Source organism: Coregonus lavaretus (assembly GCF_964263955.1).
Source record: "Coregonus lavaretus genome assembly, chromosome: 18".
Lineage (NCBI taxonomy): Eukaryota > Metazoa > Chordata > Actinopteri > Salmoniformes > Salmonidae > Coregonus > Coregonus lavaretus.
The window spans coordinates 1,841,417-1,854,887 of NC_140005.1; the positions used below are offsets into that span (position 1 = coordinate 1,841,417).

The 13,471-nt window shown below is 45.9% G+C and overlaps 1 protein-coding gene across 1 annotated transcript in view; it reads right to left on the reverse strand.

Annotated features, from left to right (window-relative positions):
- Positions 1–6,670: 6,670 nt before the first annotated feature.
- Positions 6,671–13,471, reverse strand: part of loxl3b (lysyl oxidase-like 3b) — a gene marked incomplete at its 5' end in the record, with an annotated part of 93,592 nt that continues 86,791 nt past the window's right edge. Inside the window, 4 exon segments of the mRNA XM_084182356.1 lie at positions 6,671–6,840; positions 8,137–8,248; positions 8,534–8,670; positions 11,016–11,131. Of these exon segments, the coding sequence (XP_084038482.1) occupies positions 6,767–6,840; positions 8,137–8,248; positions 8,534–8,670; positions 11,016–11,131 (439 nt within the window). The 3' untranslated portion in view covers positions 6,671–6,766.

The window sequence follows — 13,471 nt, forward strand, 5'->3', positions numbered from 1 at the left end:
TTTAAAGGTAATGTATTAGGTTCCTGTATTGTTTTAAAGGTTATGTGATAGGTTCCTGTGTTTTCAAGGTAATGTATTAGGTTCCTGTGTTGTTTTAAATGTAATGTATTAGGTTTGTGTGTTTTAAAGGTAATGTATTAGGTTCCTGTGTTTTCAAGGTAATGTATTAGGTTCCTGTGTTGTTTTAAAGGTAATGTATTAGGTTCCTGTGTTGTTTTAAAGGTAATGTATTAGATTATTGTGATGTTTTAAAGGTCATGTATTAGGTTCCTGTGTTGTTTTAAAGGTAACGTATTAGGTTCCTGTGTTGTTTTAAAGGTAAAGTATTAGGTTCCTGTGTTGTTTTAAAGGTCATGTATTAGGTTTGTGTGTTTTAAAGGTAATGTATTAGGTTCCTGTGTTGTTTTAAATGTAATATATTAGGTTCCTGTGTTTTAAAGTTAATGTATTAGGTTCCTGTGTTTTAAAGGTAACGTATTAGGTTCCTGTGTTGTTTTAAAGGTCATGTATTAGGTTCCTGTGTTGTTTTAAATGTAATGTATTAGGTTTGTGTGTTTTAAAGGTAATGTATTAGGTTCCTGTGTTGTTTTAAATGTAATGTATTAGGTTTGTGTGTTTTAAAGGTACTGTATTAGATTTGTGTGTTGTTTTAAAGGTAATGTATTAGGTTCCTGCTTTGTTTTAAAGGTACTGTATTAGGTTCCTGTGTTGTTTTGAAGGTAATGTATTAGGTTCCTGTGTTGTTTTGAAGGTAATGTATTAGGTTCCTGGGTTGTTTTGAAGGTAAAGTATCCAAAGGTATACAGACACACAACACAGTCAGTCAGTCAGTTGTTTAATCTGTAATAGACTAATGAATATCCCTCATCTCAGTCTGGCATAATAATCCCTTAGCACCTGGAAACATTGGGCATGAAATATTATTCACTTTCTGGTGAATGCGCTCTCTGCATATTCTGACCTTGAATTTAAGCATGAGAATAGCATGCTATTCAGTCGGGTTGGAGATCTAAGAAATGAAGTTGTGATGGAGGTGTGTCTACAGATATGCTGTATTCTGACCTTGACTTCATTCCATCATAATTCCACCACCTGTCAACAACATTCTAACTAAAAGGTACACCGTATTTAAAGGGATGGCTTAAGATAAATGTACTGAAAACCCCTTTGAATAAAAACAAGATGAGAAATGAGAAAATCTGTTGGCCAGCAAGTGGGGGGGGATTTTCAGTGGTTGAATGAAATTTATTCAGAGCGCACGGTAGCCACACCTGCAGAGTGCATTATGTGACTGAATAAGCGAAGTCTGAATACCAAATACTGAGAAGTGCGTAGGAAAGGCCAGCGTAGGAAGGTGTAAATTCCTAAGTCGGAATCGGCCCCTTTGTGTACAAGCAAATCCAAACTATATCCTCATAGGAGATCCAAACCATGTCCTCATAGGAGATCCAGACCATATCCTCATAGGAGATCCAGACCATATCCTCATAGGAGATCCAGACCATATCCTCATAGGAGATCCAAACCATATCCTCATAGGAGATCCAGACCATATCCTCATAGGAGATCCAAACCATATCCTCATAGGAGATCCAGACCATGTCCTCATAGGAGATCCAGACCATGTCCTCATAGGAGATCCAAACCATATCCTCATAGGAGATCCAAAACAGCCTCAAATCCAAACCATGTCCTCATAGGAGATCCAAAACAGCCTAAAATCCAAACCATGTCCTCATAGGAGATCCAAACCATATCCTCATAGGAGATCCAGACCATATCCTCATAGGAGATCCAAACCATATCCTCATAGGAGATCCAGACCATATCCTCATAGGAGATCCAAAACAGCCTCAAATCCAAACCATGTCCTCATAGGAGATCCAGACCATATCCTCATAGGAGATCCAGACCATATCCTCATAGGAGATCCAGACCATATCCTCATAGGAGATCCAAACCATATCCTCATAGGAGATCCAGACCATATCCTCATAGGAGATCCAAACCATATCCTCATAGGAGATCCAGACCATGTCCTCATAGGAGATCCAGACCATGTCCTCATAGGAGATCCAAACCATATCCTCATAGGAGATCCAAAACAGCCTCAAATCCAAACCATGTCCTCATAGGAGATCCAAAACAGCCTCAAATCCAAACCATGTCCTCATAGGAGATCCAAAACAGCCTAAAATCCAAACCATGTCCTCATAGGAGATCCAAACCATATCCTCATAGGAGATCCAGACCATATCCTCATAGGAGATCCAAACCATATCCTCATAGGAGATCCAGACCATATCCTCATAGGAGATCCAAAACAGCCTCAAATCCAAACCATGTCCTCATAGGAGATCCAAACCATATCCTCATAGGAGATCCAGACCATATCCTCATAGGAGATCCAGACCATATCCTCATAGGAGATCCAAACCATATCCTCATAGGAGATCCAAAACAGCCTCAAATCATAAGAGTAAGACCACTAGATGAGCACTGTGTTTTAAAACATGGCATTATCAGGCTGAATGACAAACTGACTAGGGATGGATGGTTTAACACTTGAGAATTAAAACGCTAATCATTTTAGATATTCCATCTACACAGATCTTCACGTATGATCTGGTAGTAGAACTGCGTGGAGATCACAGAGGCTTCTTTACCTTTGTGCCATAATGGCTTCTGTGACAGCATGGGCTTTCTCTATTTTAAAGTAGTCAACGTCTTCCTCTACTACTTCTAATGAGTTGGTTAACAAACACAGGGGGGCATACTGCCACCTGGAGACTGAACAGGTACTGCCACCTGGAGACTGAACAGGTACTGCCACCTGGAGACTGAACAGGTACTGCCACCTGGAGACTGAACAGGTCTGAACAGGTATAAAGCCAAGGTTGGTGACTTACTGACACCTGCAGTTATGGAATGTTTGCTCAGGAGTATAATTCATCGGCTGATCCCTCCTGATGACCCGGATGGAATCATGTGATCTTTCCTTAACCAATAGGAAGTCCCAACCAGTCGACTACTTAAAAATGGTGAAAGTCCTCAATGGCGTGCTAAAGTAGGCTTTTAGGGCACTAGAGTTGTCTATCGAAGTCTCCGATGGAGATGCAGTAGCATGGTTCTCTGACTGAAGAAGGCTTTTAGGGCACTAGAGTTGTCTATCGAAGTCTACGATGGAGATGCAGTAGGATGTTTCTCTGACTGAAGAAGGCTGTTAGGGCACTAGAGTTGTCTATCGAAGTCTACGATGGAGATGCAGTAGGATGGTTCTCTGACTGAAGAAGGCTTTTAGGGCACTAGAGTTGTCTATCGAAGTCTCCGATGGAGATGCAGTAGGATGGTTCTCTGACTGAAGAAGGCTTTTAGGGCACTAGAGTTGTCTATCGAAGTCTCCGATGGAGATGCAGTAGGATGGTTCTCTGACTGAAGAAGGCTTTTAGGGCACTAGAGTTGTCTATCGAAGTCTCCGATGGAGATGCAGTAGGATGGTTCTCTGACTGAAGAAGGCTTTTAGGGCACTAGAGTTGTCTATCGAAGTCTACGATGGAGATGCAGTAGGATGGTTCTCTGACTGAAGAAGGCTTTTAGGGCACTAGAGTTGTCTATCGAAGTCTCCGATGGAGATGCAGTAGGATGGTTCTCTGACTGAAGAAGGCTTTTAGGGCACTAGAGTTGTCTATCGAAGTCTCCGATGGAGATGCAGTAGGATGGTTCTCTGACTGAAGAAGGCTTTTAGGGCACTAGAGTTGTCTATCGAAGTCTCCGATGGAGATGCAGTAGGATGGTTCTCTGACTGAAGAAGGCTTTTAGGGCACTAGAGTTGTCTATCGAAGTCTACGATGGAGATGCAGTAGGATGGTTCTCTGACTGAAGAAGGCTTTTAGGGCACTAGAGTTGTCTATCGAAGTCTACGATGGAGATGCAGTAGGATGGTTCTCTGACTGAAGAAGGCTGTTAGGGCACTAGAGTTGTCTATCGAAGTCTACGATGGAGATGCAGTAGGATGGTTCTCTGACTGAAGAAGGCTTTTAGGGCACTAGAGTTGTCTATCGAAGTCTCCGATGGAGATGCAGTAGGATGGTTCTCTGACTGAAGAAGGCTTTTAGGGCACTAGAGTTGTCTATCGAAGTCTACGATGGAGATGCAGTAGGATGGTTCTCTGACTGAAGAAGGCTTTTAGGGCACTAGAGTTGTCTATCGAAGTCTACGATGGAGATGCAGTAGGATGGTTCTCTGACTGAAGAAGGCTTTTAGGGCACTAGAGTTGTCTATCGAAGTCTACGATGGAGATGCAGTAGGATGGTTCTCTGACTGAAGAAGGCTTTTAGGGCACTAGAGTTGTCTATCGAAGTCTACGATGGAGATGCAGTAGGATGGTTCTCTGACTGAAGAAGGCTTTTAGGGCACTAGAGTTGTCTATCGAAGTCTCCGATGGAGATGCAGTAGGATGGTTCTCTGACTGAAGAAGGCTTTTAGGGCACTAGAGTTGTCTATCGAAGTCTCCGATGGAGATGCAGTAGGATGGTTCTCTGACTGAAGAAGGCTTTTAGGGCACTAGAGTTGTCTATCGAAGTCTCCGATGGAGATGCAGTAGGATGGTTCTCTGACTGAAGAAGGCTTTTAGGGCACTAGAGTTGTCTATCGAAGTCTACGATGGAGATGCAGTAGGATGGTTCTCTGACTGAAGAAGGCTTTTAGGGCACTAGAGTTGTCTATCGAAGTCTACGATGGAGATGCAGTAGGATGGTTCTCTGACTGAAGAAGGCTTTTAGGGCACTAGAGTTGTCTATCGAAGTCTACGATGGAGATGCAGTAGGATGGTTCTCTGACTGAAGAAGGCTTTTAGGGCACTAGAGTTGTCTATCGAAGTCTCCGATGGAGATGCAGTAGGATGGTTCTCTGACTGAAGAAGGCTTTTAGGGCACTAGAGTTGTCTATCGAAGTCTCCGATGGAGATGCAGTAGGATGGTTCTCTGACTGAAGAAGGCTTTTAGGGCACTAGAGTTGTCTATCGAAGTCTCCGATGGAGATGCAGTAGGATGGTTCTCTGACTGAAGAAGGCTTTTAGGGCACTAGAGTTGTCTATCGAAGTCTACGATGGAGATGCAGTAGGATGGTTCTCTGACTGAAGAAGGCTTTTAGGGCACTAGAGTTGTCTATCGAAGTCTCCGATGGAGATGCAGTAGGATGGTTCTCTGACTGAAGAAGGCTTTTAGGGCACTAGAGTTGTCTATCGAAGTCTCCGATGGAGATGCAGTAGGATGGTTCTCTGACTGAAGAAGGCTTTTAGGGCACTAGAGTTGTCTATCGAAGTCTCCGATGGAGATGCAGTAGGATGGTTCTCTGACTGAAGAAGGCTTTTAGGGCACTAGAGTTGTCTATCGAAGTCTACGATGGAGATGCAGTAGGATGGTTCTCTGACTGAAGAAGGCTTTTAGGGCACTAGAGTTGTCTATCGAAGTCTACGATGGAGATGCAGTAGGATGGTTCTCTGACTGAAGAAGGCTGTTAGGGCACTAGAGTTGTCTATCGAAGTCTACGATGGAGATGCAGTAGGATGGTTCTCTGACTGAAGAAGGCTTTTAGGGCACTAGAGTTGTCTATCGAAGTCTCCGATGGAGATGCAGTAGGATGGTTCTCTGACTGAAGAAGGCTTTTAGGGCACTAGAGTTGTCTATCGAAGTCTACGATGGAGATGCAGTAGGATGGTTCTCTGACTGAAGAAGGCTTTTAGGGCACTAGAGTTGTCTATCGAAGTCTACGATGGAGATGCAGTAGGATGGTTCTCTGACTGAAGAAGGCTTTTAGGGCACTAGAGTTGTCTATCGAAGTCTACGATGGAGATGCAGTAGGATGGTTCTCTGACTGAAGAAGGCTTTTAGGGCACTAGAGTTGTCTATCGAAGTCTACGATGGAGATGCAGTAGGATGGTTCTCTGACTGAAGAAGGCTTTTAGGGCACTAGAGTTGTCTATCGAAGTCTACGATGGAGATGCAGTAGGATGGTTCTCTGACTGAAGAAGGCTTTTAGGGCACTAGAGTTGTCTATCGAAGTCTACGATGGAGATGCAGTAGGATGGTTCTCTGACTGAAGAAGGCTGTTAGGGCACTAGAGTTGTCTATCGAAGTCTACGATGGAGATGCACTAGGATGGTTCTCTGACTGAAGAAGGCTTTTAGAAGAATTAGGTCTTCTCCTGGAGCACCTTTCAAAACTAGACAATAAAACTAACATTTCATTCATAACTTCATTCAAACATTCATGAAAAGCTTGCACATCAATAAATCAGACATTAAGACTAGTTGTATGAAATCCTATGACTTGTTCTTCTGTCACGCAATCTAACATAATATACTCACATTTGAACAAAGAATCTAAAATAAGTTTGTTTTCAAAACAAAGCACTGAGTATTCCAGTATAATATAATAATAATAATAATAATAATAATAATAATAACAACAACAACTCAGACATACACCAACACATTCACAATATAACTTGACTTTAGCATGGGTCCTTCAGTTAAGATCTGGACTGCTGCCTTGTGGAATTTTGTTTGGGATTTAGGCTTGTGATTTTGTGATGTTGGTTGTGATTGGTTGGTTGCTTTGTGATGTGATGATGAACAGGGGTTCTGATAGGTAGCTAGGTGATAAAGGGTGATTGGTTGTCCCATTGTTGAACATGGTGAGACGCATCCGCCCCTCTCTTTGGTTTGTACATGGGTCTGGAACAGATTGGTGTGTTGCTAGGCGGATTATGAGATCTGATTGTTGAACTGCCCTGGGTATTTCTCAAACCTCCTCTCTGCCTCCTCACTGAAGGCATCACCTGTAGGGGCAATGACACAACAGAACACAACAGTCAGAGACAGAAACCAATGGAAGAGTCTGGAACAAACTAGGGCATTGTTTCCCAAACCTCTCGAGTTCCCCCCAGCCAGTCCACATATGTGGAACTAGCTGATTTAACTAATGAGGGGCTTGATGATTTAACTAATGAGGGGCTTGATGATTCGGTGACCATTTGAATCAGCGGTGCTAGTTCTGGAATAGATTAAATAAGTGGACTGGCTGGGGGGTCCTGGAGGAGAGGTCTGGACTGGCTGGGGGGTCCTGGAGGAGAGGTCTGGACTGGCTGGGGGGTACTGGAGGAGAGGTTTGGACTGGCTGGGGGGTACTGGAGGAGAGGACTGGACTGGCTGGGGGTACTGGAGGAGAGGACTGGCTGGGGGGTACTGGAGGAGAGGTCTGGCTGGGGGTACTGGAGGAGAGGTTTGGACTGGCTGGGGGGTCCTGGAGGAGAGGTCTGGCTGGGGGTACTGGAGGAGAGGTTTGGACTGGCTGGGGGGTCCTGGAGGAGAGGTTTGGACTGGCTGGGGGGTACTGGAGGAGAGGACTGGACTGGCTGGGGGTACTGGAGGAGAGGACTGGCTGGGGGGTACTGGAGGAGAGGTCTGGCTGGGGGTACTGGAGGAGAGGACTGGACTGGCTGGGGGTACTGGAGGAGAGGACTGGACTGGCTGGGGGTACTGGAGGAGAGGACTGGACTGGCTGGGGGTACTGGAGGAGAGGACTGGACTGGCTGGGGGTACTGGAGGAGAGGACTGGACTGGCTGGGGGTGCTGGAGGAGAGGACTGGACTGGCTGGGGGTACTGGAGGAGAGGACTGGACTGGCTGGGGGGTACTGGAGGAGAGGACTGGACTGGCTGGGGGGTATTGGAGGAGAGGACTGGACTGGCTGGGGGGTATTGGAGGAGAGGTCTGGCTGGGGGGTACTGGAGGAGAGGTTTGGACAGGCTGGGGGGTACTGGAGGAGAGGACTGGCTGGGGTTACTGGAGGAGAGGTCTGGACTGGCTGGGGGGTACTGGAGGAGAGGTTTGGACTGACTGGGGGGTACTGGAGGAGAGGTCTGGACTGGCTGGGGGGTACTGGAGGAGAGGTCTGGCTGGGGGGGGAGAGGTTTGGGAAACATTGAACTAGAGATATGCCTGAAATGGCACCCTATAGCACTAGACAAAACGTAGTGCACTATATAGGAAACAGGCTGCCCTTTAAGACCCACTCTAGGTCAGTTTTCCATGGACTATCTTTCAAATGACAAATCTAGAGGTGCAGCTGCTCACCCATATGGCAGTTGTGAAGCCAAATCCGGTGGCCGTCGTATTTGCAGTTGCATTTCATGGCGTTGTTGGTGAAGTCGCTCTCTGCCACTTCAAAGTTTGGATTGATCACAATCTGAAATGATGGAACATCAAACACAATAAGTAAATAATATGGAGTTCACATCATCAAGTTACTGTAATTCTGTCACTCCGTAGTCTGCACTTAGTCTTGCGCTCCCTCCAGGGACTCAGTGAGTTTTCAAAGGGTCCAATTAAATGCGGACAGAATATTGGCAGCACACTCAAATGTGTAGTTTGCAATATTTATAACCTCACGCAGTTTCATGTTTTGGAAGTTTAGTCTGATTCAGGGCCTCCCTAGGATGTTTTAACAGCAACAGAAGACAAGGTTGTTCACCTGTAAGATGTAGTTTCCTGGTTTGATGTCGGTGATGTCGATCCACTGGCAGTCGATGTCATGGCGATACAGGTCCCAACACCCCACGGTGATGCCCTGCTCTCCAAAGTTAGCACACTCATACCTCTTAGAGATACCTGGAGAACACAGATACACTCATACCTCTTAGAGATACCTGGAGAACACAGATACACTCATACCTCTTAGAGATACCTGGAGAACACAGATACACTCATACCTCTTAGAGATACCTGGAAACACACAGATACACTCATACCTCTTAGAGATACCTGGAAAACACAGATACACTCATACCTCTTAGAGATACCTGGAGAACACAGATACACTTATACCTCTTAGAGATACCTGGAGAACACAGATACACTCATACCTCTTAGAGATACCTGGAGAACACAGATACGCTCATACCTCTTAGAGATACCTGGAGAACACAGATACGCTCATACCTCTTAGAGATACCTGGAGAACACAGATACACTCATACCTCTTAGAGATACCTGGAAAACACAGATACACTCATACCTCTTAGAGATACCTGGAAAACACAGATACACTCATACCTCTTAGAGATACCTGGAGAACACACATACACTCATACCTCTTAGAGATACCTGGAGAACACACATACACTCATACCTCTTAGAGATACCTGGAGAACACACATACACTCATACCTCTTAGAGATACCTGGAAAACACAGATACACTCATACATCTTAGAGATACCTGGAAAACACAGATACACTCATACCTCTTAGAGATACCTGGAAAACACAGATACACTCATACCTCTTAGAGATACCTGGAAACACACAGATACACTCATACCTCTTAGAGATACCTGGAGAACACACATACACTCATACCTCTTAGAGATACCTGGAGAACACACATACACTCATACCTCTTAGAGATACCTGGAGAACACACATACACTCATACCTCTTAGAGATACCTGGAAACACACAGATACACTCATACCTCTTAGAGATACCTGGAAACACACAGATACACTCATACCTCTTAGAGATACCTGGAGAACACAGATACACTCATACCTCTTAGAGATACCTGGAAAACACAGATACACTCATACCTCTTAGAGATACCTGGAAAACACAGATACACTCATACCTCTTAGAGATACCTGGAAAACACAGATACACTCATACCTCTTAGAGATACCTGGAAAACACAGATACACTCATACCTCTTAGAGATACCTGGAAAACACAGATACACTCATACCTCTTAGAGATACCTGGAAAACACAGATACACTCATACCTCTTAGAGATACCTGGAAAACACAGATACACTCATACCTCTTAGAGATACCTGGAGAACACACATACACTCATACCTCTTAGAGATACCTGGAGAACACACATACACTCATACCTCTTAGAGATACCTGGAGAACACACATACACTCATACCTCTTAGAGATACCTGGAAACACACAGATACACTCATACCTCTTAGAGATACCTGGAAACACACAGATACACTCATACCTCTTAGAGATACCTGGAAACACACAGATACACTCATACCTCTTAGAGATACCTGGAGAACACAGATACACTCATACCTCTTAGAGATACCTGGAGAACACAGATACACTCATACCTCTTAGAGATACCTGGAGAACACAGATACGCTCATACCTCTTAGAGATACCTGGAGAACACAGATACGCTCATACCTCTTAGAGATACCTGGAGAACACAGATACACTCATACCTCTTAGAGATACCTGGAAAACACAGATACACTCATACCTCTTAGAGATACCTGGAAAACACAGATACACTCATACCTCTTAGAGATACCTGGAAAACACAGATACACTCATACCTCTTAGAGATACCTGGAAAACACAGATACACTCATACCTCTTAGAGATACCTGGAGAACACACATACACTCATACCTCTTAGAGATACCTGGAGAACACACATACACTCATACCTCTTAGAGATACCTGGAGAACACACATACACTCATACCTCTTAGAGATACCTGGAAACACACAGATACACTCATACCTCTTAGAGATACCTGGAAACACACAGATACACTCATACCTCTTAGAGATACCTGGAGAACACACAGATACACTCATACCTCTTTGAGATACCTGGAAAACACAGATACACTCATACCTCTTAGAGATACCTGGAGAACACAAATTACACCAACTGGACTTCTAACACCAACAATTACACATCCTCCAAAACCAGATACAGAATGTTCCACCTTGAATGTTGGATAAGATATCCCTGATCTTAACACCCAAATAAAGACTATGTTTGATTGGCTGGCCCTCTAGTGGAGTATGTTTTGATTGGCTGGCCCTCCTGTTAAGGCTGTTTTGATTGGCTGGACCTCCAATAGTCTACTCTGATTGGCTGGACCTCCAGTAGACTCTGTTCTGATTAGTTTGCCTCCCAGACTCACCTTCGTGACACTCTGTGTCCTCCAGACAGAAGGAAGCCTTGTGTCCCTCAGCCACCTTGGTCCCGTTGGACGACAGCAGGTCATAGTGGGTGAAGATATCCATGCTGTGGTAGTGGCTGCATAGGGAAAAGAAAACAGTTGAACCTCAGATCTGAGAGTATAGGCCAGGGGTATTCAAATCTTACCCTACCAGCAATGTTCTCTCTAAGCTGCGTGCGTGCATTCGCAGTAGCCCCGAGACTGTCGCTCAGAAATATCAGCCCACAGAGAGAAGCACCAGAAATATCAGCCCACAGAGAGAAGCACGAGATTGAGCTTCACTCAACTTTCTAGACCAGTGGTCACCAACCAACCAACCGGTCGATCTCCAAGGCATTCCTAGTCCATCGCCAAACGTTTCTGTAAAAAACCCAACGATAAAGCCTTGTGTTCCTATTTGTATTTATTAGTCTCAGGCTGTTGGCCCTAGGTGCACCCGATTCAGCTGCCCTGCGCGCCGGGTAGGAGAACTGTTGCTATTTTGAACCATTACATGTGTCTGAAGGTACAAACTCTGTCTTCCCGACGGGCCCAGAGAGCAAATCAAGCGCACTGTAAGTCCACCGCTGGCCAATCGGATGGCTCAGATAACCGTGTCCGCAGTAACGTAGCAGGCATAAAAGAAAGCTACAGCGAAGTTTATACTGTGAGATTTCAAAACGTTTAAAACCATGACTAGAGAGAGACTGTCAACGAATACAGCAAAGAGATGCTGTTTTTATGAATGAGTTCATATTTAAGTTCTTACTCAGCACTGTCAACACTTTGTATTCAACACTTTTATAAACCATAAAATGCACGTTCTTCCTATTTCCACTCAGCGCTACAACAAGTACTGCAGCAGTAATGAATGAGGTATCTATAGGCTTGTGTTGTTGTTATTATTAGTGGCTTGGGTCTTTTTTAATATTGAGGAATATTTCACTTTCTCTGTTCATAGAAGTAACAACATGAATTTGTGCATGAGGCAGAAATAATGCAGTGCGACTCGAGTTTTGCCATCAGCTAGAAGACGGTGTCCCTTTTTGGTCAGTGTCAGTGGAGGAAAGGGAGAGCGGAGGGATGTTGAGAGGCGGTGGAGGAAAGGGAGAGAGGAGGGATGTTGAGAGGCAGTGGAGGAAAGGGAGAGAGGAGGGATGGTGAGAGGCAGTGGAGGAAAGGGAGAGAGGAGGGATGTTGAGAGGCAGTGGAGGAAAGGGAGAGAGGAGGGATGTTGAGAGGCAGTGGAGGAAAGGGAGAGAGGAGGGATGTTGAGAGGCAGTGGAGGAAAGGGAGAGAGGAGGGATGTTGAGAGGCAGTGGAGGAAAGGGAGAGAGGAGGGCTGGTGAGAGGCAGTGGAGGAAAGGGAGAGCGGAGGGATGTTGAGAGGCAGTGGAGGAAAGGGAGAGTGGAGGGATGTTGAGAGGCAGTGGAGGAAAGGGAGAGAGGAGGGATGTTGAGAGGCAGTGGAGGAAAGGGAGAGTGGAGGGATGTTGAGAGGCAGTGGAGGAAAGGGAGAGAGGAGGGATGTTGAGAGGCAGTGGAGGAAAGGGAGAGAGGAGGGATGGTGAGAGGCAGTGGAGGAAAGGGAGAGAGGAGGGATGGTGAGTGTCAGAGGAGGAAAGGGAGAGAGGAGGGATGTTGAGAGGCAGTGGAGGAAAGGGAGAGAGGAGGGATGGTGAGAGGCAGTGGAGGAAAGGGAGAGAGGAGGGATGTTGAGAGGCGGTGGAGGAAAGGGAGAGAGGAGGGATGTTGAGAGGCGGTGGAGGAAAGGGAGAGAGGAGGGATGTTGAGAGGCAGTGGAGGAAAGGGAGAGAGGAGGGATGGTGAGTGTCAGAGGAGGAAAGGGAGAGAGGAGGGATGTTGAGAGGCAGTGGAGGAAAGGGAGAGAGGAGGGATGTTGAGAGGCAGTGGAGGAAAGGGAGAGAGGAGGGATGGTGAGAGGCGAAGGAAAGGGAGAGAGGAGGGATGATGAGAGGCAGTGGAGGAAAGGGAGAGAGGAGGGATGGTGAGAGGCAGTGGAGGAAAGGGAGAGAGGAGGGATGGTGAGTGTCAGAGGAGGAAAGGGAGAGAGGAGGGATGGTGAGAGGCAGTGGAGGAAAGGGAGAGAGGAGGGATGTTGAGAGGCAGTGGAGGAAAGGGAGAGAGGAGGGATGGTGAGAGGCAGTGGAGGAAAGGGAGAGAGGAGGGATGGTGAGAGGCAGTGGAGGAAAGGGAGAGAGGAGGGATGTTGAGAGGCAGTGGAGGAAAGGGAGAGGAGGGATGTTGAGAGGCAGTGGAGGAAAGGGAGAGTGGAGGGATGTTGAGAGGCAGTGGAGGAAAGGGAGAGAGGAGGGATGGTGAGAGGCAGTGGAGGAAAGGGAGAGAGGAGGGATGGTGAGAGGCAGTGGAGGAAAGGGAGAGAGGAGGGATGTTGAGAGGCAGTGGAGGAAAGGGAG